Source organism: Mycteria americana, chromosome 1, assembly GCF_035582795.1.
Source record: "Mycteria americana isolate JAX WOST 10 ecotype Jacksonville Zoo and Gardens chromosome 1, USCA_MyAme_1.0, whole genome shotgun sequence".
Classification (NCBI taxonomy): Eukaryota; Metazoa; Chordata; class Aves; order Ciconiiformes; family Ciconiidae; genus Mycteria; species Mycteria americana.
The window spans coordinates 215,961,329-215,983,464 of NC_134365.1; the positions used below are offsets into that span (position 1 = coordinate 215,961,329).

Genomic DNA, 22,136 nt, shown 5'->3' on the forward strand with positions numbered 1-22,136 from the left:
GAATTTCTAAAGGTGTACAGAAAAATTTAACAGTAGGCATCTGTAATGCGCTAATGGATTGATGATATCAACAGGAGCTGATCTAGCAGTTCATCTACTGCTTAGAGGAATTCTACTTTGCTGGATTGAGACAGGGATTATAAGAGACACTCCTTTTCAACTAATGTATTCTGAAGGGTGTTTTGCATGAGCAAAAGTCATCTTGCGTCTTATAATGCAACAGATGAACAAACAAATTCAATGTCTACTTAGGCCAAGTCTTTCAACTGAGCTAACGTTCAAAGGTCTCAATGATTTCAGTGACCATTTCATAGGCTGAATGACCAAAGGCCAAAATAATACACTGGTAGGTGACACAGAGTTTCTACAGATATATCAGGACACATAACATAAGTACATTCCTTAAGAATAAAACAACACACCAAAATTCTGCAAAAGCATTTAAGTCATGCTGAAGTTAATCAAATCTAAAAGCACAATGCAATTCTTGGTTTCAAAACTCCTTCTCTAGCAAACAGAGGCCATTGAAAAAACAAACTTCCATGCAGACACAAAAGATATTTACCATCTTCAGCACTAAGAGCTAATTCTTCCTTTGGATTATTTATTTTTCCTTTATCTGTGCAGGAAAAAAGTAACACATAGTTAGAAATTCTGCTGTTCAGGATGATAAAATGGATGGCAGTGGTAATCACAGAATTAAGAGTAATGAGGACAAAAAACCCAAACAAACCAGCAGAGCCATGGGAACAGTTAAATTCAAGAGATGCTTTCTGCTTCACACAGTGCTTCAAGCCTACATCCAAGCAGCAGCCTCATGTTGACTCAGTTTCTATCAGTGTGCTGTTGCAACAATGTTAGTGCATACCTAAATGCTAGAAACTAGTTAGAAACAAGCAATAGCGTAAGTAGTATTAGAAGAGTAATTTGCCACCAATAGCCAACATCTTTCAAAATCTACACCTCCACACTTCAGTTTACAAATACAAGTTCAGTTTATGTCTTCCCCATTAGACATGGGATAAGCATGAAAACACTCGGGGCAGGGTGAAGGGAGACAGGAATAATAATTTAAAAAAAAAAAAAGATCCTAGGAGGCTACAGAGGGAAGTCAGGAACAGATTTTAAGTACAATTTTGTCTCACTGTATTCTCTTAAAGTGAGTTTGGTATATTAACTGCTAGAATACACAGGTGAAACACTACTAAACTAAGACTATTTTCTCATGCTTGCAGTGTCTACTAATTTGACCCAAGCAAGCAGCCAGGTTATTGCTCATTACTGATTTGGGTAGTTACCAATACTTTCACTACTGAAAAACTATCCAAGAAACAGTTCACCACTGATTAACACAGTGCATTTTTGATAGATGTCTGCTTCAGACCAATGTTGTTTCAAAATTAACACAAAGAACTGAAAACTAAACCCTACAAGAAGAGAATTCAGTTCTACAGTACAAGCTCCATACGGCTTATTGAGAAACAAAGACAAAAAACACTACTTGGCAAAGCTGTACGGAAGACCAGCATGAACACGTTTAAGCCAAACTGGGGTCATGGGAGACACACACAAGCTTTGTGCTCACTTGAGGTGGCTGATGGAATGTCCTCTAGACTTTTGGAAGGCAGTTTCCTATCTGCACTCCTTTTCAAAGCCATCAAAACAGGGTTTAATTCTTCTTCTGAACCTGTTATGAGACAAAACACATGAACACTGCACACACAGACATGCCATTTTAAGCAAGTCACTAAAAAGCCAATCATGGATTTCTCATGAGAATCTATTTTGACTGTTAGCAAAGACAGTGAACATTCAATGAAAATACAAAATAAATCCAAAATAAACAAAATAAATGTCTAATTTTAAGTGTTCATTTGCTCTCTCTAAATTCTCTCAGCCATCAGTAGAGAGAGGCAGGTTGGTTGATTTGCCCTGTGTTGGTATCGCTGTCTGTACTGACTAATAAGGGGGTTTCGGGCAATTATGGCACTTAATTGTTTAAGAACAATATAGGATAAACTCAGACTTTAGCCATTTTGTAACCATCTTGTTATGAATCAGCACTAAAAAGTTAATAGCTTTAGTTTTTCCCTCTGTGTAAGTTTGTCTGTTATATTTTCTCCCCAGTGAAAGTAATTTTGTTTCAATACTTGAGTAACAACCACAAAAAAACCCCAGCTGTGGAGATATTTGGATCCCTGAAATTATGCAGTTGTCTCCAAGGGCAGAATCAAGACAAACCTAGCTCCTCCAGAAACATTTAAGACCCTCTCTCCTCCCTACCTCACTTTCCTCCCCGTCAGCCAACCAACCAGGCCTTACGGTGTTGCTGTCTGTAATTATGGGTAAAAATAAATTACATTTCATTTTTCCTCATTTCTCTTGAGTTTTCACTGACTTCCATTGGAATCTCACTTTCAAAACAGGCTCAAGAGTAAGTCGGCAGGCCCTGGAAACTTCACATATTTCTCAGATTCTCCAGGTGAAGAAAACATTCCCAGTCTCTCAGAACAGATTAAAAAGGTTAAATTATCTCCTCTACCTTAAGCTCTTCGATGACTATCACACACTATACATTGACTAGAGCTGCCATTCAACCAAATAATGAGAACCCTAGTAAACTGACCACTTCATTTATATGGCCACTTTCTAGTGCAACAGGCAGCAATGCTAAATGAAGTAGCACAGAGTATTGGTATTGTCTTTATATCCAGCCGTTCCCCTGGTAAGTATTTACCTTTGAAGACCAGCTGGTCAAACTAAAGAATGAACTCAGTCAGCCACTGATATTTTTTTTCCCCTCTTTTAATCCAGTATATTTAAAAGAAATACCAGATTTTGAGTGTTACAATGTTATTAATTTGAAGGCGATGTCACAGGGGAGGAAGACAAGGGTAAATCATGAAGACTGATGCGATTGATTCATGCTTCTAAACTCCCCTTACCAAAAAGGCTTACCCAAATGTACTCTGTGTTTGTCAAACACTTTCCAATTAAAGGACTTAATTAGTTCTTCCCATCCTTCCCAAACAAATATCCAAAGCATTCAATTAAGAAATATCACACAGACTTTGGGTTAACATATTTCAAGTTGGCTACCAAAAAAAATTGTAGCCATGTTTAACAACCCAGCACCATGAATTTTAAAAATCGAATGGCTCACGAGTTGAACTTCCGGTTCCAGAGTGGGAATCGGAGTTTTCATCTGGAAACTTGGATCCAAAATTTGAGCCATCCCCTTCCTCTTCATCGTTATTCTCATGCTGAGACATTAGGCAGTCTCGAGCTCCTTCTGGCTGGGGAGACTTGCTCTCATCTTTAAGTGGTGTGCTTGCTTTTCTGAATTTCAACAGTGCTTTATATTCTGAATTCTTTCCAGAGGCATCCAAGGGTGTGCTTTCATCTCTCCTTCCTTTTTCATTTATCTTAAATGGCTTGATTGCAATCATATTGGTCTCTCCTTCTAAGGAAGGAAGATCAACTGGAGCCACATTTCTCTTTTCTATTTTATTAATAGCTCCATTTCTTTTAGGAAAATCAGAAGCTTCAGTTTCACTTACTACAAGATCATTTACTGAAGCCTTGATATTTTGTTCTGGAGCTCCCCCTTTGATAGCTATCTTCATCTGTGTATGACAGCTATTTAAAGCATTAGGTGGCTGTGACATTGTCACGAATAGAGTCTCTTTTTGTGATGGAAAGGTAAGATCCCCAAACTTTTCTTGTTTATGTAACTCTTTGGATATTGGACATGAAACTTCAGATGCTTCTTGAAGAAGTTTTTCTAAAGAGCAACTGAATTCACTGAATTTTGCAATATTTGAAACAAAAGTTTTTTCTATTGTTTCTTGTATTTCTTGAGGATGACCTCTCTCTTGTTGATGTGGAGCATGCATACTTCGATTAGCCTGTATTTTACCTTGCATTTTCTTATCCATATTTTCCAGCACAGAAGCTGGTGTTTCAGAGACCTCTTTTGGTAGCTCCTGCAAATTAAGATCAAATACTCCATATTCAGCCTTGGACAGTGCAGGTCTTTCTATGGTCTCACTGATTTCCTGCAGCAACTCTCCATCATGCTCATAGGTTGTGCTTTTAACTTCCATCTCAGCAGTCCTCTGTACTGTGATGTCGGCACGTTTTGGTTTAGGAGGTGGCGTTTCAGAGGCCTCCTTCAGCAGCTTCTCTAAAGCAGAACTCATGCCACTGACCTTGAATGGGGCAACAGACTTATCTATGGTCTCACTGATTTCTGGCAGCAACTCTCCATCATGCTCATAGGTTGTGCTTTTAACTTCCATCTCAGCAGTCCTCTGTACTGTGATGTCGGCACATTTTGGTTTAGGAGGCGGCGTTTCAGAGGCCTCCTTCAGCAGCTTCTCTAAAGCAGAACTCATGCCACTGACCTTGAATGGGGCAACAGACTTATCTATGGTCTCACTGATTTCTGGCAGCAACTCTCCATCATGCTCATAGGTTGTGCTTTTAACTTCCATCTCAGCAGTCCTCTGTACTGTGATGTCGGCACATTTTGGTTTAGGAGGCGGCGTTTCAGAGGCCTCCTTCAGCAGCTTCTCTAAAGCAGAACTCATGCCACTGACCTTGAATGGGGCAACAGACTTATCTATGGTCTCACTGATTTCTGGCAGCAACTCTCCATCATGCTCATAGGTTGTGCTTTTAACTTCCATCTCAGCAGTCCTCTGTACTGTGATGTCGGCACGTTTTGGTTTAGGAGGCGGCGTTTCAGAGGCCTCCTTCAGCAGCTTCTCTAAAGCGGAACTCATGCCACTGACCTTGAATGGGGCAACAGACTTATCTATGGTCTCACTGATTTCTGGCAGCAACTCTCCATCTGGCTCACAGGTCGTGTTTTTAACTTCCATCTCAGCAGTCCTCTGTACTGTGATGTCGGCACGTTTTGGTTTAGGAGGTGGCGTTTCAGAGGCCTCCTTCAGCAGCTTCTCTAAAGCAGAACTCATGCCACTGACCTTGGTTGGGGCAACAGATTTTTCTGTGGTCTCATTGACCTCTTCAGGCTGACCAGTATCTTCTTGGCATGTTGATTCTACACTACAGTTAGTTTGTGATATACTATTCATGTCATCGGATGTTTTCACTCCCACCCTTCTGTACTCAGAAGGTTGAAATACAAAGGTTTCTCTGAGCAGGTTCTGCAAACCAGATTTGGGCCTCTGAGAACCCTCAAGAGTATCATCCTTGTCCACTGCCTGATGTCGTAGAGAGAAAGGTTCAAATTCCCTAAACAGTTTCCTAAGGCTTTTTTTGTTTTCATGCTCATCTGTCGATGGCACATTCACTTTTCCTGTGCTTTTGCCTTTTTCTTCTTTTTGATCAGCAGGAGAAGTGTCATGGCTCTGTTCTACTGTTCTTTCAAAGACATTGCACTGATTTGAGTGAAAAGTTGTCCCTTTCAAAATGTTTTCTTTTATGTTCCAGCTAGATGACATCTCAGAGGCTTCCTCTTCTAACTTATTTAGGCCTAATTTAAATACATCAAGCTCAGCTTCCTCTTTAGGAAGATCGATATCTAATGGAGTAGTCTTGTTCTCCACTTTTTCTATAGGTAAACATAGCCAGTCATCTACGGCTGTCTCCTTTAAAGCATCTTTATCACCAGATGATTGGAGCAACTGCAAGGAAACATGATGTTCTTTTGATGAGACAACACTTTTTCCTTCACATTCTTTAACTTCTTGTTCTGGAAGACCCATCTGTTCCTGGGGTTTTGAGATAACTGGTTTTCTGTCCAGCTGGACTGAGTCTGTATTTTTCATGTGTGTCACATTCAGCCCTTTCAGGGTAGGAGATCCTAGAGGCAGTTCACATACCACAGAATCTAGTTTCTGTGTTTTTCCTCTCTCTGATGTTTGGGTTTGTTGTTGAATTAACTCTTGCTTGCTCACATTATCTCTGCCTTTATCTTCCTCTGATTTTCTTTCATAGGTTATTGAACTAGTATTATTTGGCAAAGAAACATCTCCCCCATCAGTGCTACTCTGTAGTTTAACTCTGGTATCCCAGAAGTTTCTCAAACTCTGGAACTGTGAAGGATCTGAAATTTGATTCTTGGACTTTTCATTCATCTTTTCTTTTAAAGACAAAACCCGGAAGCTGGGCTTCTGTGGGGAACAAGCAGCAAGGTTTCCTTTAAGTGTTTCTTTCTCATCTTTGGCTTTGCTTCCTGGGGAAGCTGAAGTGGCACCAACACTTGGCTGCAAGTTACTGGCTTTTGGTAATTCTGTATATTCATGAACTTCGCCATCAGATGGAAGGGTTCTTTCTGGCTTTTCAACTGCATGGCCTGGTCCAAACTCAAAAGAGTTTTGATGTTCATTTCTTGAAGCCTGGCTTGCACAACTTAGTTCAGCACTTCTTAACGTATTCTTGCTTTGATCATCCAATCCATTAGGTAGGTATACTGCAGTTGGTTTTATTTTATCACTTCTTCTGAGACCTTTCAATGCACCACCACCTGACGCATTAGTATTGTTACTAACTTCTTTCTCTCCATGACTGGGGATAGTTTTATCCCTTTCCCAGAATGCTCTGATCTTCCTTATTCTTCTTTTTTCTTCTATTGTCTTCTCCGATTCACATTTCTGAGCTGGTAGCTTGTGTTCTTGATGTTCCAAGAGATTTGATTTTTCATTTTGTCCCTTGATTTCTTGACCACGTTCTTTTTCTTCAACTCTTGTACAGTCAAATTCAGTTAGTGATTTGTCATTTTGCTCCTCATTCTCTTCCCCTTTCTTAGGTTTCGTCCTCTCTTTTATCAGCTGTATATCTTCTGAAATAAATGATATAGGTGAAATACTGTTCTGTTTGATCTTTCTAAACGGTAACTCTTCTGTAACTTCTGTTTTTCCATCCATGCTAGGACCACTGTGTTCTGTAGGAAGAACTGCTGTTCTGGTTGAGAAGTCCTCTTTGGGCTCCCTGCCTTGGGATCCAGCTGATACATGTTTTCTATCTTCAGTACCAGAACTTCTTTTAAACCAATCTAAAACTTTTGATACAGATTCATCGGCCACTTTCATGAGTTCATCAGCATGTTTGTCAGGCTTGAAAGCGGATTTAGCATCTTGCTCCTCAACAAGATCAGGCTTACCTTGTTGAAGACTTGTAGAATTGGTATTTGACACCTCACATGCTTCTGTCTTAGCAGAAAGCTGATGTTCATCTACAATGTAAACAAACTTATCAGAGTTAGGAATCAGACACACAACTCTACAAATGTTCGATCTATCTTGGAAAAATCTCTCAGATTTTTTTTTTTTTAACTGTTAGCTGAGAAAAAAGTTCTCTGTCCCTGTGTTTTTGGAGAGAACCATACTGCAGGCAATAGAGTGAAAAATAAATTCCTGCACTGAGATACCCTACTGGAAGATTAATCATATTACTTTTGAGGGTGCGAACAGATAAGATTGGTTATCCCCATTCTAAAGGAAATGGCTACGTTGAAGGGGGGGCTGGGCGGGAGGATGAGGGGAACAACCCAGCGTATTTGTGTTTAGTCCCATGAGCAAATCCCCAAGTCAAAATTGGATTACTACCAAGGACAGTCGACAGCAGTACACCAAAAATTCTTCAGTTCCTGTGCAGACAGATCTACCAGGCCTTCTGACAGGAATTTTATCCAAATGCTATCACTTCACCTTCATCATCCACAATAAAAGTGCCTATCCAGACTCTGATCTGATTGTTAATTCTGAAGAATACCAATAGAATATAATCTAAAAAAATATTGACTACATTAGAGCATTAAAATACAAAAAAGTGATTTAGAATTTAATTCTGCGGTATGTAGCACGTTCCTACTATTTCTGTTTCCTAGTTGTTAATTCTTAGATACAAGTGATTTAAACATTAATGGATATGTGCTATATGCTATTGCATTCTGTTCTTCACTCCTATTAGTCTCTTACCAGTAAAGTTTTTGTGTGACTTTGATTCATGGCTCAAGAACTGGTTGGCTTTATTTTCACATGTCTCATCAACACTCAGTTCATTATTGCTATTTGGCAGGATATTGCTGGAGGTCTTCTGTGGAGTTTCAAGTTTCTTAGGAGTAACTGTCTTTGTCTGCAAGGCTTCATTAACCAGGAAGACTGACCTATTAGTATCACAAGGACAGGATGCTGATGTGTCATCTTGTAAGCCATCTATTGTTTTTACTTGTAAAGCTGATGAACAGGTTCCCAAAGGCTTTACAGCAGAAATTTGCTTATTCCCAAATGAGTCTGATCTAATAGCATCATTTCCACTACTCTTTATTTCATCAGATTCTAACAAATCAAACTCTCCTTTTTCTCTACCATGGTGTAGCTGTGGGCTTTGCAGAGGTTCTCCTTTACCTGTGCTAGAGGAGAACCTCACTTGTTTTAGTTTTTCCAGTGAAATTTGTGTGGAGTCTTCCACTTCTTCCGTAAGAGAGTTCTTCTCAGCTTCTCCTTCAAAAATAGTTGCAGTAGGAAGAGCATTCTTTTTCTGAACATCTAACATCTGACTAACACGAACTTCTGAGTCAGTGGAACTTGAACTTGAACTGCGCTTCAGAATGCCCCTAGGCAGTATACCAACACCATTAATCCTCTCTGTCTGTTTGACTGGCTTTGGAACAAAGTGTTCTCTTTGTGACACAGGATCTGTTGCTTTTTGAATTAATTTTCTAGCTTTTGGGACAGGACGCTTAACTACTCCTTTCTGTGATTCATCAGTAGGTTCTACAGAAGGCTTCTTATATTTCTCTGTTTCATCATTTTGTAAGTTTGGTTTAGGTTGGCTCTCTTCTGAGAGTGACAAAATTTCTGTAAGACATATATAGAGAAGAAATCATTAGTTTACGTGACATTCATCTGCATAAACAGAGGGGTATGACAGTGCAGATCTAGAATGCAGTGATGGTACTGGTTTATTAGAGACACCTGCAGTAAAACACAGGAGGAAATTCAACATAGGTGTTGATTTTATTTGTATGTAACAGGAAGTTTTAACAGATGAAAATTCTGCAGTTATTTCTTATTCTAGAAATATTAACTATTTGATGATTCCAAAGATAGAGAGCACACCAAATTTTTGATCAGCGTTATTCCTGCAAGGGACAAACTTTGCAGGGAAGGGCAGCTTTTGAATATGCATACACCTCTTCAGGTTCAGAACATAAACAGCAACCTACAGAAAATGGAAAGAGGCTATTTCCACAGTCATATGGAACAAGGTAAAATGCAGAAGTGATCTCCCAGGAGGGAGATGAATTTTTTTTTATTCCTAATGTGCAAGTCTTCCTTTTTCCTGTTGGCAAGTTTCATAACAGAGACAGAAAAGTAATTTCCACGTATGAGCCTGTAAATTAAACTTCAAATTCCTGTATTATGATATATCAACAATCATCTACTTACTTACAGAGAATACTGCAGGAAAGGGAGTATTCAAAAATAAACAGAACTGAGAAAACAAAGGAAAAAATAAAGATCAATGAGAGTTAGGCTTCTTCTGTTGAGCCAATAGCAGCACTGACTGGAAGGTCATAAAGACAGCTATGCCAAATTCAAGGAAATTTCTCTGTTCTCTGAACAGCAATTCAGGATAAACAGCCCTCTCAGATGGAGTGCTTAATACTGACTAGACTGTGAGTAAAAGAAAGGAAGCAAACCCCATTTACTCACGTAAACACCCATTTCCTGAGTATATTCACATGTTTTACATGGGGTTTGAAATGAACTAGTTGATAACTCCAAATAGTTAAGATAAAACAGGTTTTGATATCTTACAAAAAGAAGCAATGACAGTAAAAATAATTTCCATATAAACCACCAAGAAATTCACAGTCGTATGCTAAGTAAGTGTATTTACCCTTCTTTGATAGCTGAGGTAGAGTGGCTGGTCTGTTTTCCGATTCCCCGCTGTTCAAGTTATCACCTGATGCAGTGGAATTAAATGGATTTCTCCTTTGCTAAAAAAGGAATGAACATTGTAATTGCAGTCAAACTGTTCTATCAGTACGGTCTTGACAAAATAAATGAAAGTGCAGCGATTTCCTCTGCCTCGCTACCCTGTCAGCAAAGAATCTGAAAGCATGCCTCTTAAATTGGTTACATGACAAAAAACCTAAACAGTATTAACCAGGGAACTATCAGAAGAGCTAATGATAGCCTCATCCTGTTCTTTTTGAAGTCACCACCAGCAGAGATAAGCCACCACCTAAAGACACTTGAAAATCCCAAGTTGTTGCAAGTTAAATAATTTTATCTCTACTTCTGTGACTTTAGAGATATTGGAACACAGCAAGACAATTCTTTTCAGTGGCTGACAAGACTGGAAACAATGTCAAGCACAGACAGCCACTGATTATAGCCATAACAGCACTTCAGGGCTGAACTTTTAGTGGTTTCCATTATCTCCCTCCAAAACAAAAAGTACTCATTTTTTCCAACTTATTATCTTTCTTCCTCAAATCTTTAATTATCTTTACCACTGAAGCAAAGAAACACACAACGTGTAAAAGATAACTTCTGCTATATTCAATACCAATCATACCTTTACTGGTGAGACTGCTGCCTTCATAGGTCTTTCCTCTGGATTGTCTGACACTGAGGTTGTTGTTTTAGAACTGCAAAGAAAAAGCATATAACAACTTCAGCAATCAGGACATTACTTCAAGCCTTTTTCAAAAAGCAAACCAGAGATTCACTTATACATACTTGAATATAACCTCTTGGCACCTGGAGTTTTCTATTTAGCCTGTTCTCATCAGATTTAGAAGCATACCTTCTCCTTTCTATAGCAAGGGAATATTCTTGCTGCTTTGTTTCATTGCAAAAATTTCTTTGCTTGTTAAAGAATTCAATGCAACTTCTACTTGGCATGACAGAAACCATATTTTTGATATTGTTTAGATTTTTGAGCAAGCTTTATGCAAATATAGCCACTCTCCAAACAATATCAGTGTTGCTGTCTCCCCCCTTGTCCTATATTTATACTTCTAGGACTGAAATAAAAGTGGAGGAAAGTGCCAAAATCTAATAAAAATAGAGTTCTGCAAAGTCCAAGTCAGAAAAAAATCAGAGAAGCCCCATCACCACTACAGCAAAGATGTGACATGCCACAGACAACAACACATCCCCTCAGAGGTATAGCTTATAAGCTATTCTTTGAATTAAGATCTATAAAATCTGTGGTTTGATAGCATAGGTGAAGTAAGTTATTACTTGTGACCCTGACTAAGTAGAGCCCAAATAAGGAGAAATTAAAACAGCTAGAAGAGACAGCTCCTACAGTATATCAAGAAATATTTCGCCTATTTACAGAATGATACAAGGGTTTTTTTTCCCCAAACAATCAGATTTTTATAATTTGAGTTTATCTAAACATCTCAGATATGAAAAAGCATTTGTTTTTGGAAGACGGAAGTTAGATGTGGATTTAAATATCATCTTCGTATAACAACCACATTCGGTATCTTAACTTTATATAGAAAATGCTGGCATTACCCAACTTACATGCTTATGATTTTGGGGATGGGGGAAACAGTACAAGGCAGGAAAAATAAATATTCTCCAGGTAGGAAATATGACCTCAGGCTAGGAAGGAAAGCAACTCCTACAGTTTTTTTCCAATATAGATGTACAAGGAGATTCAGATACTGAATATTTCTTTGGTCAATGATCTTTGGCATGGGTGATAAGACTTTCAGATATTGATTGGTAAGTAGCAGAGCCACAAGGCAATGCTTTTGAGGGCAGATGTGGTATCTCAGGACAAGAAAACAGCTCCCAGCTCTCATCAAGTTCCAAGTGAAAACAAGAGCTGCCTCCTCACAGGGCCAAAGATCTCTCCAGTCAGGTAACTGGCAACAGCCTGCCCTGCTGAGGAGGGAACAACTTTCCCATCTTCTCTGGGGTGCATTACAGTTAACCTCGAAGTTTAGAAAAAAAAACTCTGGCAGCCACCCTTGAAAGGCTACTGGCCTCTGGACTGCTAAGTGTGTCTGAGACGTGACATCACTCCCATTTTACAAATGGAAAAACACCATTATGGAGAAGATAAGATGATACAGTAATGAGCAGCCTGAACATAAGGCTAGGAAAAAAATACCGGTTGTAATCTGAGCTATAAACTTCCTTCTCTATCTCTTCCTTGCTCTTTTGGCTCAACACTACCTTTAAGAAATATACCACCATGCATAGTGACAAACTTAAGGTATGAGCTGATCTTGTAATGGAAACTATCTCATGGGTGAAAAAATAAACTGTTCTTATATTTCAACACTAACTGCAGCAGCCTCTTATATGCACACACCAGGTATAACAGCTTATTGTTGTTCTTTTTATTCTTCTCTGATCCTAAATAAGAAAAAAAAAGTTTTCTAATTCTCAAAGAGCTCAATATTGCAACTTTTAATTTCTTTTCAAAAAAATACCATTCCACATTACAGTTTTTAACATTAGTTCTAATACTTTTTTTTTTTTTTTAAGTCTGAAAATACCTGTATTTAAAGAAACTTTGTTCTGCTGAACTGGAGTTTGTGTTCTTGCTTTTATAAGCACTTGAGTTTGTGTTTTTATGAGCACCTGTGTGCTCCTGCACTTTGTGTCTCATCTACAACATCTACTACCCAACAGGATAAACATGATTTTTTTTTTTTTTTTTTTTTTTTTTAAGGTCTAGGTCATGAATGCTTCAACCCTTCCCTCATTTTAAACAAGGAAAATACTGTTATGTACCCTGGGCCGCAAGAATCCGATAAGACATTGTTTGGTCTACGGTTTTTACAGGTGAGGAGGTAACTTTAAGTCTCATTGAACACGCACACAATCCCACAATACTTTAATGCAACGCTACTTCAGACTTACCATAGAATAATTAGAGAGTTGTTAATTTGGCATTACATACCAAAAAACCTGCTCTAAAGAAAACATAAGGTAGAGAAAAAGCCACACCCAGGATCCTATAACTAAGTTGCACAACAAAGGGTCTGAAAAATATGAGTTTACCCTCAACCCATACAGATGAGAAAACTGAACAAACAGTTCCTAGATATGCTGCATTCACAAGGCTAATCTAAGAGAGTGTATGAAGCCAAGCTGATAAATACACCCAGATTAAAAAATTCCTGCACTGCAATTCAGCAAACCAAAGTGCTTAGAACCACAATGAAGGCCCAAACTCCACACAGACTGCACAGGAGCCAAGAGGCAACAAGGCCAAGGCAGGAGCAAAGCTGGAGAAAGGAGTTATAGATTTGCAGGCGTTGTCAATACAGTCTGCTCAGAAATGGCCTCCCATTCAAACAAAGAAGCTTTCCTGGGCTCATCCTGAAGGGCAGAGAATCTGGTGTCAGTAAAGCTACTGCGATTTAATGGTACTCCATAAAAATGTCCTTATCTAGGTATCCCAGCACCCCTATTATTCCAGAAAAGTTACATGGATTTTAAGAACTAGGGCTTTTGTGCAAATTTTCACCTCACAGAACTCTAGGACCCACACTTGTCACCTGTTCAATGTAGGCTAAGAATATGTTCTAGCCTAGGGAAGAAAACAACCTACAAATCATAATTCGAAACATAAAACCCCTTTAACATTGCCCTTTTTTGAGATTCAGCATATAGACAGATGGTATCACTGAACAGAGGTAATATTGACAGTCCGAGTCACCCTATGAATACTTGTTCTGTGCAAGGTTACACCTTCAAAGACACTTCACACACCTGGCCTGTAAAGGCTCTGGTGTGCAAGAAAAGTACCACAGTGATATAATGCCCAAGAAAAAAAATTGTTCATAGCTTCATTACTGAATGTAGATATTTGGGGTGTGGGGATAAAGATCACTGTGATAATTTTAAGAATATAGTTGTGGGCTGATTTCTGTTCCACCTAATATAGAAGCACCCTGACTCAACAACAGTTGAACTGGCCCCAGGGCTGGATTTGACTCTCAGAAGTTTACAAACAGATCTACCAGAACTGAACTTTCTTCACATTCAGTAAGAATTGTTTCATTTTAAGAATAGGATCCAGAACAAAAAAAGTCTGGGTAATTTGTTATCACATGTCTTCTGGTCCTAATCCTCAGGTTACCAGTTGTTCAGTTTATGCAGACTGCAAGCCAGTGCTGGCCTGAAGCCCACTCTTAGAGGAAGAAGGGGGGGGGGGGGGAACCCAAACCCTAAAATCCACAACTCCCACAAACCTACCCTTAAAGTGGCACTTTAAAATGTTTTAAAAGTCCAAGTGCTTGAACCACGTGTAGCATTTGGACACTAGAAGCTGTGAACTCACTTTATGCAATTCCAACCTCCAGAATGATACTCTGTTTCATCCTCTTAGTTCTAGCCACATTGAGACTATTACATTGCAAGAGGAAGAATCAAGTAATTCCTTGTGGCTCTGCTATTCTAACAGCCAAGTTAAATGTTTGTAGCATCTAGGCTTTCCCTTCCCACCCCAGCTGGTGGGGTTATTGTTTTCCCAGCATTGTGTTTCCCCTCAATTCCTGATCAGCTCCTGCATTAGAGACAGGCCCACAGCCATGTCAGACCAGTTTCTTTCAAAGTCCAGTATCAAGAGAACAGAAAGGAGGAGTATTTTAAAAACATATGGCACCTCCTGCAATTTCCCACATGCAATGTTGTGTAGGCTAATTCAGTCACAGTGAGATAAGCCCATACTGAAATCATAAGCAATGAATTGCACATAGTCCTGCCATGTTTGCTTGCTTCAGCTTTTGACATTTTAGAAGCAAATAATCTGAGACATCTAATCAAGTATTTATGCAAAGTAAATGCAAGTAAGCGTCCAGCCCACATATTATGGATCAATTCCTAAGGTCCACTGCCACCTGTCTCAAATCCTGCACTGTGTGAGCTTGCTTTAGAGGGAAGATCTTGAGCTATCAGTGAGAGTATGAGCACACATGAACAAGGTATACAGGCTGATTAATTTCTGGCACAATTTGGAGCAAAGGGCAGGAGAGGGTCCAGGACAATAATTATTAAGTTTCACATTGCTGTGACCTGAAATAAGTCATCAAATCACCTCAAGTTAAAGACCACTATCAAGTTGGTCATATTCCAAACAATTGTCTACATGTTCTTAAACCTCATTATGTTATATATTTTTGAAGAGGCTGCCCTGGCAGTTTACGAATGTATTGCTCTTTATCAATCACACACAATTTGTGGAGTTGTAATGGTAAGAGTAACATTATAAGGCTGTACTTGCACATCTTTTCCTGATGTGCAAGATGACATGCAAAATATTCTAAAAGATACATTAAATAGCAGCATGTCTTGTGCTGTCCATAAAGAAATAACTCCATAACAATCTCCTGAAGGTAAAAGCCACCCGTAAAAAAATCACATTCAGTAATAACTAACTCTGTCAGCATCATCAGCCAACTTGGGTGGGGGGAGCTAAGCTCTTTGTTGTGATAAGCAACCTTTATCATCCTTACTGTACAACTTCATTTTTTGGGAAGTCTATAACAAAGCAGTTTATTTGCCCTTTTTCAGCGCGATTTCAGATGCGGGTAAGACAAATACCCCTTTGAGTTCACTGATAATGATACGTGAAGGATAAGAAAGACCAGTAATGCAAGCCAGAGTTGTTAAGACTTACACCAACCTTTGGTGCCACTCATCGTGAACGTGCGTGCCCAGTTTGCAGACCACGAAAGTGAAAGATTCAACTGCTACTAGATACTGTACAAATGCATAGTAGGAGACAAGCCTTGCTGCAAAGAAAAAACAGATGACGTACAGAGAAGGACTTAGAAGACAGACAAGAAAGTGAAATGTTAGAGCTGATCAACGGCACAACCAGAAGTAAAACAGTCATCCTAAGAAGTAACTCTGGCTCTTACCTCACTCTGTTCACTGAAAGCACAAACAATAGCTCTCTGTGTTACACCCTGGTTTTTCTTTCCCCAATGGTGTTGAGGAATCTGGCCATTTAAAGACATTTCATTTCCACCTGCCGTCACCCTAGCTAAGAGATCAGAACTTTCCTTTTCAAATGCAGACTTTTTGAAAGCTTTTCACACAGCCAATGAATTACTACATGTAGGTATTTTAACGAGAAGAGGTATCTCTCTCTCTCAGAAATCAACTCAGGATATTTCAAAGCAACACAGAGCTGTTTGGGATGTTTGCAGACTTGAGATAGAGTGATTTAATACAAAATCCTCTGTAGTTCAGAAACTACTTATCATCCAGCTTTCCTGCAATAACTATAACAGTTCACGCATATCCAAGCTGACTGTCTTGCCTTACTCTGAATGGAAGCCTCTCCCTTCCAGGAAGACATTTATTTTTCTTGGTAGAATCTGACATATTTTCTGCAAGTATCCAAAGATTCTGGTTCTTTCCACCTGAAATACATTTGGTCGTCTTAAAAAGTCTCAGAGGTGTTAAACTGTGCACCCAAAAATCTGGAAAATTCTAAAGAGCAATTTCTCAGTCTCTGATTCTTCGTATGATCCAAGCTTAAAATTCAGGCTGAATCAATAGGTCTCATTAAGTGACTGAATGAAGAGATGCAGAGGTGATTGTCCCCCTATTACTAACTGCAGAGGACTGGCCATGGCCAGCCATTCTAACCACAAAATCCTGGTCTCACTTCTGGGAGCCAGACTAAATGGTGACATGAGAACATGTGTGGGACCATTCTATACACCATTGACAACTTTTCCCTTGAAGAGGTAACTGCATTTGAATGCAGAACAATTAACAATGCATGACTATGATTTGTCAACCTTTCACATGCACAGATTCCTTGGACAATTCTGAGGAAACATTTGATGGCCTTTGAAATAAGAGGAAGAGTACAATATTTGTGATGGAACTTACAGCTCACAAGTTTCACCAGTCCCAATATATACATACTAAGTGTGATCAGACAGACAGCTTACCTCAAAATAGATTTCAGTTGTTGTTCTTCTTCTTGATGTTCCACAATGCCATGTAGTTCTGGTGGCACAAAGACTTCTTTATTAACATTGCTCACCCAGCTGTCCTTTGCTTTGTTTGATTTGTTCTGACTCATTTCAGCTAAAACAAGAAACAAGAATATTGTTGTCTCCCATATGTTCATACTTTCTTAAGAAGCAAATACAAGTATTTGCATTCAGTCCTACAGCTATTTCAAAAGTCCACTATACTCGAGTTGTGTATAGAAGCAGATCTGGTGCCTTCTGAAGAATAATTTTTTTAATGCTACTAGAAATGTCACATACTGCTCTGAACACTTTACTACTGCAGGTACATCTGCTTGAGACCTCAAAGTGATCCTAAATGGAGAAGTTTTCTACAACAACCCTGGTAAAGACTGATCCTGTAGTTCTTGCAGCTAGATAAACATCAAAAATTCAACCTCAGTGTCCTGAAGAAACAAAAACAATTAAACCATAGGAAACTGAAAATATGTTGAAGTTCAGTTAATCAAGTCGATTACTCCCTTCCTACAGCAGTAAACTGGAAGTTGGTCATAACTCTCATTTAAGCAGGTGGCTAATCCTTTATGGACAGAATTACCACAAGAAGTTAAGAAGGTAAGTATAAAAAAAAAAAAATGAAACAAACAAAAAGCCCCACCTCATTCAGCAAATGCAAATACATTTGCATTTCTTTTGGGGGTGGGACAGAATCCTATTCTGATAACCCTTTTCAGAGTCAAAACATTAGTTTACATTATTTCCTCTACTGCTTTTTGCACTTCAACAGTTTAGAATGAAGAATTCTTTAGTGTGCAAAAAGAAGCAAGATTTTTATTCTCACTGTTGCTATCCATAACTGCAGGCAAAAATATCTTGACATCTAATGAGTCATTGAAACCAAGCAATCGCACTTAGTTCTGAATGCACCTTTGTTCAAGTAAAAAGATTGAGAGTAATTAACCTTCCTTTAAGATCATATGGCTTTAAGTACTTTCCTTTAAGCTATAAGTTACTGTAAAATTTAGCTAGAATTTTACAGCTGATTTTCATAATCTTCAAGTCCAAAACCAGCCAAAACAACACGCTGCACTAACCACCTGTGATTTTTTGCATTCTTTTCTGTTTCAGGCCTTTTCTTGTTAACTTAAAAACCCCAAACCATCACACAGTAATCTCAAACTGACTAAACTGCCATTATCCAAACTCATCTCTGGGAATACAGGAATTGAGAAGGTGTAACATTGCAGGACTAGACACAGGAAAACAAGGCTAAATTGTAGTTACAAAACCTATAGAAAGTAGCAAGCTGTAGTCCATCCACAGTATTGAGAGAAGTACCTTACTTGCTTCGCTAGCACACAGCAATATCCCTTAATAGAACTTAAAAAAAAGAAAAAGAGATTGCAGTACAATCTAGTGAGAATAATAAGAATCTTGCCCTTCTAAGTCAAAAGGATTTAGTAGAACTAGAGGAGGTTAAGAGGGGATGGGGGTCAATTTCTCTAAGAAAAAAAAAAAAATCACTTTCTGTACAAAGAATGACAAAATAGACCAGGCCTCTTCAAATTAGAAAGTCAGATGCTGAGAGATTTACAATAGAAGTCTATAAAGTCCTGTATACTATATTATATATGTTTTTGTGAATATAGATCGACTGTTCACTTTCTCTCCCAGGGCTAATGTTAATGGTGATCAGCTCAAAACCAGAAAAGGAAATGGTCACTTCTTATGTGGAAGACTTTCATTTTAAAATGCCTTGTGACAGGACATGGTGAACGTTAAAGAGGCATGGCTTTAAAGAACTTCTTGAACAAATTAATGGGGGGGAAAAAAAAATAATCCAGAAATACCACCTCTATTTCAAAAAAGTCTGAGGTGCAATTGGCTGCAGGCTGGTCCTGGCCTTGGAGCCTACGCACGCTGCCAGGCACTCAGAGGCAGGGCGCTGGGGGGACGAGCTTTTGGTCTGGTCCAGTAGAGCAGCTCTTACGTTCTACTCTTTTGTTTTGTTTCTCTCCAAACAAAACACTGTTATTTAATTCTGATGTTAAACACAATGCATTATCTTCCCACATTCTGATTTTTTTAAAATAAGAGTTTCGGAATATAATATTTATTATCAAGTGAGCACCAAGCTTGTCAACAGTACTCAATTTACACACAATATACTACTACCCATCTGTACTACTAAATTAATGTCTGCAACTGTTATCTGGCACATGAACACGGTTGGCTTTAACAAACATTTCTAACAGATCATTTGAGGGTGCCCGCCATGATGTGGGGAATAGTGGTGGGTGCATTTAAAGGTAATGTGGACACAGAATGCCAGTTCTAGCTGCCAGAGCTCCTGGCACATACATTTCAGTAGTTATAACCACTAGCTCTAGCTCATGGTGCCTACCATTTCAAATCAACTTGAAGTACCTTTGGTCTCCTTAAAAATCAAAAAATAAATTAAGCCTCAGAGGTCTCAAACTGAGTACCCAAAAGCTTGGAAATCCATACTAAAGAGCAATTTCCTCAGTCTCTGATTCTTTGCATGTTCCAGGGTAGCTCACAAGGCCTCAAAACTGGAAATGAGAATGCAGTCCAGGAGTGCAGAAGGCTTTTAGTCCTACGCATAAACACAAGCCAGTCCCTCCTGTTAGCAGTCATCACACAGAATTTTGTCTTTAATACATAGCATTGGGGGAGAGGAAAGCTTACATTGTAAACGACACAGGAAATCTCTCTTTTGCATCATTTTCTGCTTGTAGAGATACCAATATTGTTCTTGTATTTCACAAACAACAGTGTCTAAGGTTAGTTAAGTAAGAGCCAGCCCTTCCAAAATAAAATATAAACAAAATGCTTACCAAGAGTGGCAGGCTTCCGTCGCATGGAAGCTCTAATAATATCTGCTCCGTGTATCTTATCTCTGTGCCTCTTTGACTTTGCTTCATAAAACCACTGCCCGCTCATATTCTTTAGCTGAACATCATCTTTGACTTTTTCTGGTAAATGCCTGGGGAGGGGAAAAAAAATTTGAATAAATGAGATACACACATAAAACCTACTTACCTGTGTGAACAGAATAAAGTCGGATTTTGGGGGGCTGGGGGGAGTGTTGTGTTTTGTAGGTTTGGGTGTTTTTAACACTGTCTCAGCATGCTATTTCCATCTTCTGACCTGTTACTCTCCTTATTTAATTATGAAGAATGACAATGAGCTGGAGAGGGAAGAACCTCAGTCCTGCTACCCTCAGAGCATCAGTTGAAGTAACTCTTAAAAAAAAAAAAAAAAAAATTGCTTTGCTATGATAAACTCTCAAGCAGAGACAGCCCTGGAGAAGATACTGCAGATCTTGACTTCTTGCCTCCAAAGGCCAGTTTTCCAAGGTTAAAACTGAGATAAGGTAGCAGGGCAGCGTAAGAAATCTGTGCCAAAATTAAGTCCATGGCTGTTTTGGGGCTCAGAAGACGCCTTTTCAGGCTGTTCATATGGCACTACTTTTACACACACATTACAAAAGTGCACTGGAAAGATGGTGCCATTTTTTCCACAGGTTACACAAAAATCCTTATAGAATACAATGAGTTACAAAGGAAGACAGCATCACATGGAAGAAACAGTAAAATAAGTTTGTGCTGTTTATTAATCTGCATGTATCTATCATGTGAACTGCAGTCATTTTAAATATTATGAAACAAATTTTTAACAATTTGATGTCAGGCTTCAGGGTCACCCTGCTTTTACGAAGCATACTTTAACAGAATAAAGAGTTGCTGTGTGCAATTTGAGAGGTTCTTTTCTTTCCTCGTTAAGCATATAACACATTAGGCATATGCTTATACATGGCCTGGAGACTAACCTGCAGACCAGGAAAGTTACTACACAGATTTAGAGAGTACTTAATAAAAAAAAAAAAAAAAAGTTAAGTCAGGCTTCATCTGCCGTCTCCATTTATGTCCTTTCCTTCAGCAAACAAGCTAATAACAGAGCCCAAGGAGAAATCAAAACAAATCAAGTCATTCAGAGGCTTTAAGGCTAAACACAGTCCACATCGCTGTGCGATGGTGCCTATCTTCCACAGGCCTGATGGCCAATCATAGAATGGTTTGGGTTGGAAGGGACCTTTAAAGGTCATCTAGTCCAACCCCAAGGAGGTTCATGGCAGTTTTATATTGCTCATGAGTTTAGGAGAAGGAACTTCTAGTGCAATCAAGCAGGTATGATGACAGTCCTTTTATTAAAGGTTGCAGATTTGATTGTCAAGTACAGACAACCATTCACAGCAGAGAAAGGACACTGAGCCAGTTCCAACCCTCACACAAAGATAGACCTTTCTCACCTATCACTCAACCTCTCCTTCATCCTTGCATGGCCATAAATGAAAAAGGCTTATGTGAATGCATCAGCTATATTAGAATTTGAATACCTAAACTTCTTTTTGAAAGTACTGTCAAGTCAGTCCCTCCTAGGTGTGTAAACAACTTCTCTGTCTTGAATCACCTACACAGTTGAGGCTGCCAGGAGTTGAGGTCACCACTGGCATTTTTAATACCAAGATTCAACAGTTCATAGCATTACTGGGCCATTTCAATTTGGCCCTCACTCTGTACTTCTCTAAGAGCCAAAATACACACTTCTCGTATGCTGCAGGTCTTGAGTTGGAGCAGGAACACAGCAGTAGCTTCCCTCTGTCCTCAAGCAAATATATTAGATATGAGCCAACTCCTCATTGCTCAGCCAGTTTATGAACACAGCCAGCAGGAATAGTGGAAATATGTCACGCAAGAACTCTGTACACAGATGATTGCTTCTCCCTTTCACCTTCTTTCCCACATGTTATTTGTCTTCTCAGAACAGATGCTCCTTAGGGCTAGGGACTGGCTTTTCAGCTATTTGTACAGCCTGCAGGGCAGCAGAGCTCTTGACCCCAGCTAGTGCTTCAGGGCAGTATGACACCACATGACAAGGGAGGTTCTCTACCGTGAAGGTACTGAGTCACAGGACAAGTATGCAATGCCCTCACCCTGTTTGATTCAATCCTTTTACCCCTGACACTGCTCACTCCTTTCCCCTTTGTATTCAACCACTGAAACTAGGGTGTGGTAGGAGGCCTTTACCAGTTAGCTCAGATGGATAAGTCACTGTAGAAGTGGACAGGATCCCAGGCCTCTCAGCCGTGTCAGCCTAC

General features: G+C 39.2%; 1 protein-coding gene across 1 annotated transcript in view; it reads right to left on the bottom strand.

Moving 5' to 3' along the window:
* SYTL2 (synaptotagmin like 2) overlaps nucleotides 1-22,136 on the bottom strand; it is a 65,332-nt gene that overhangs the window by 15,650 nt on the left and 27,546 nt on the right. Inside the window, exons 3-10 of the mRNA XM_075500335.1 lie at nucleotides 19,813-19,961; nucleotides 16,931-17,069; nucleotides 10,561-10,633; nucleotides 9,877-9,976; nucleotides 7,950-8,831; nucleotides 3,164-7,204; nucleotides 1,586-1,687; nucleotides 566-619 (exon numbers count right to left, since the gene is read on the bottom strand). Coding sequence (XP_075356450.1) covers nucleotides 566-619; nucleotides 1,586-1,687; nucleotides 3,164-7,204; nucleotides 7,950-8,831; nucleotides 9,877-9,976; nucleotides 10,561-10,633; nucleotides 16,931-17,069; nucleotides 19,813-19,961 — 5,540 coding nt within the window. The remainder of the gene's footprint in view (nucleotides 1-565; nucleotides 620-1,585; nucleotides 1,688-3,163; nucleotides 7,205-7,949; nucleotides 8,832-9,876; nucleotides 9,977-10,560; nucleotides 10,634-16,930; nucleotides 17,070-19,812; nucleotides 19,962-22,136) is intronic.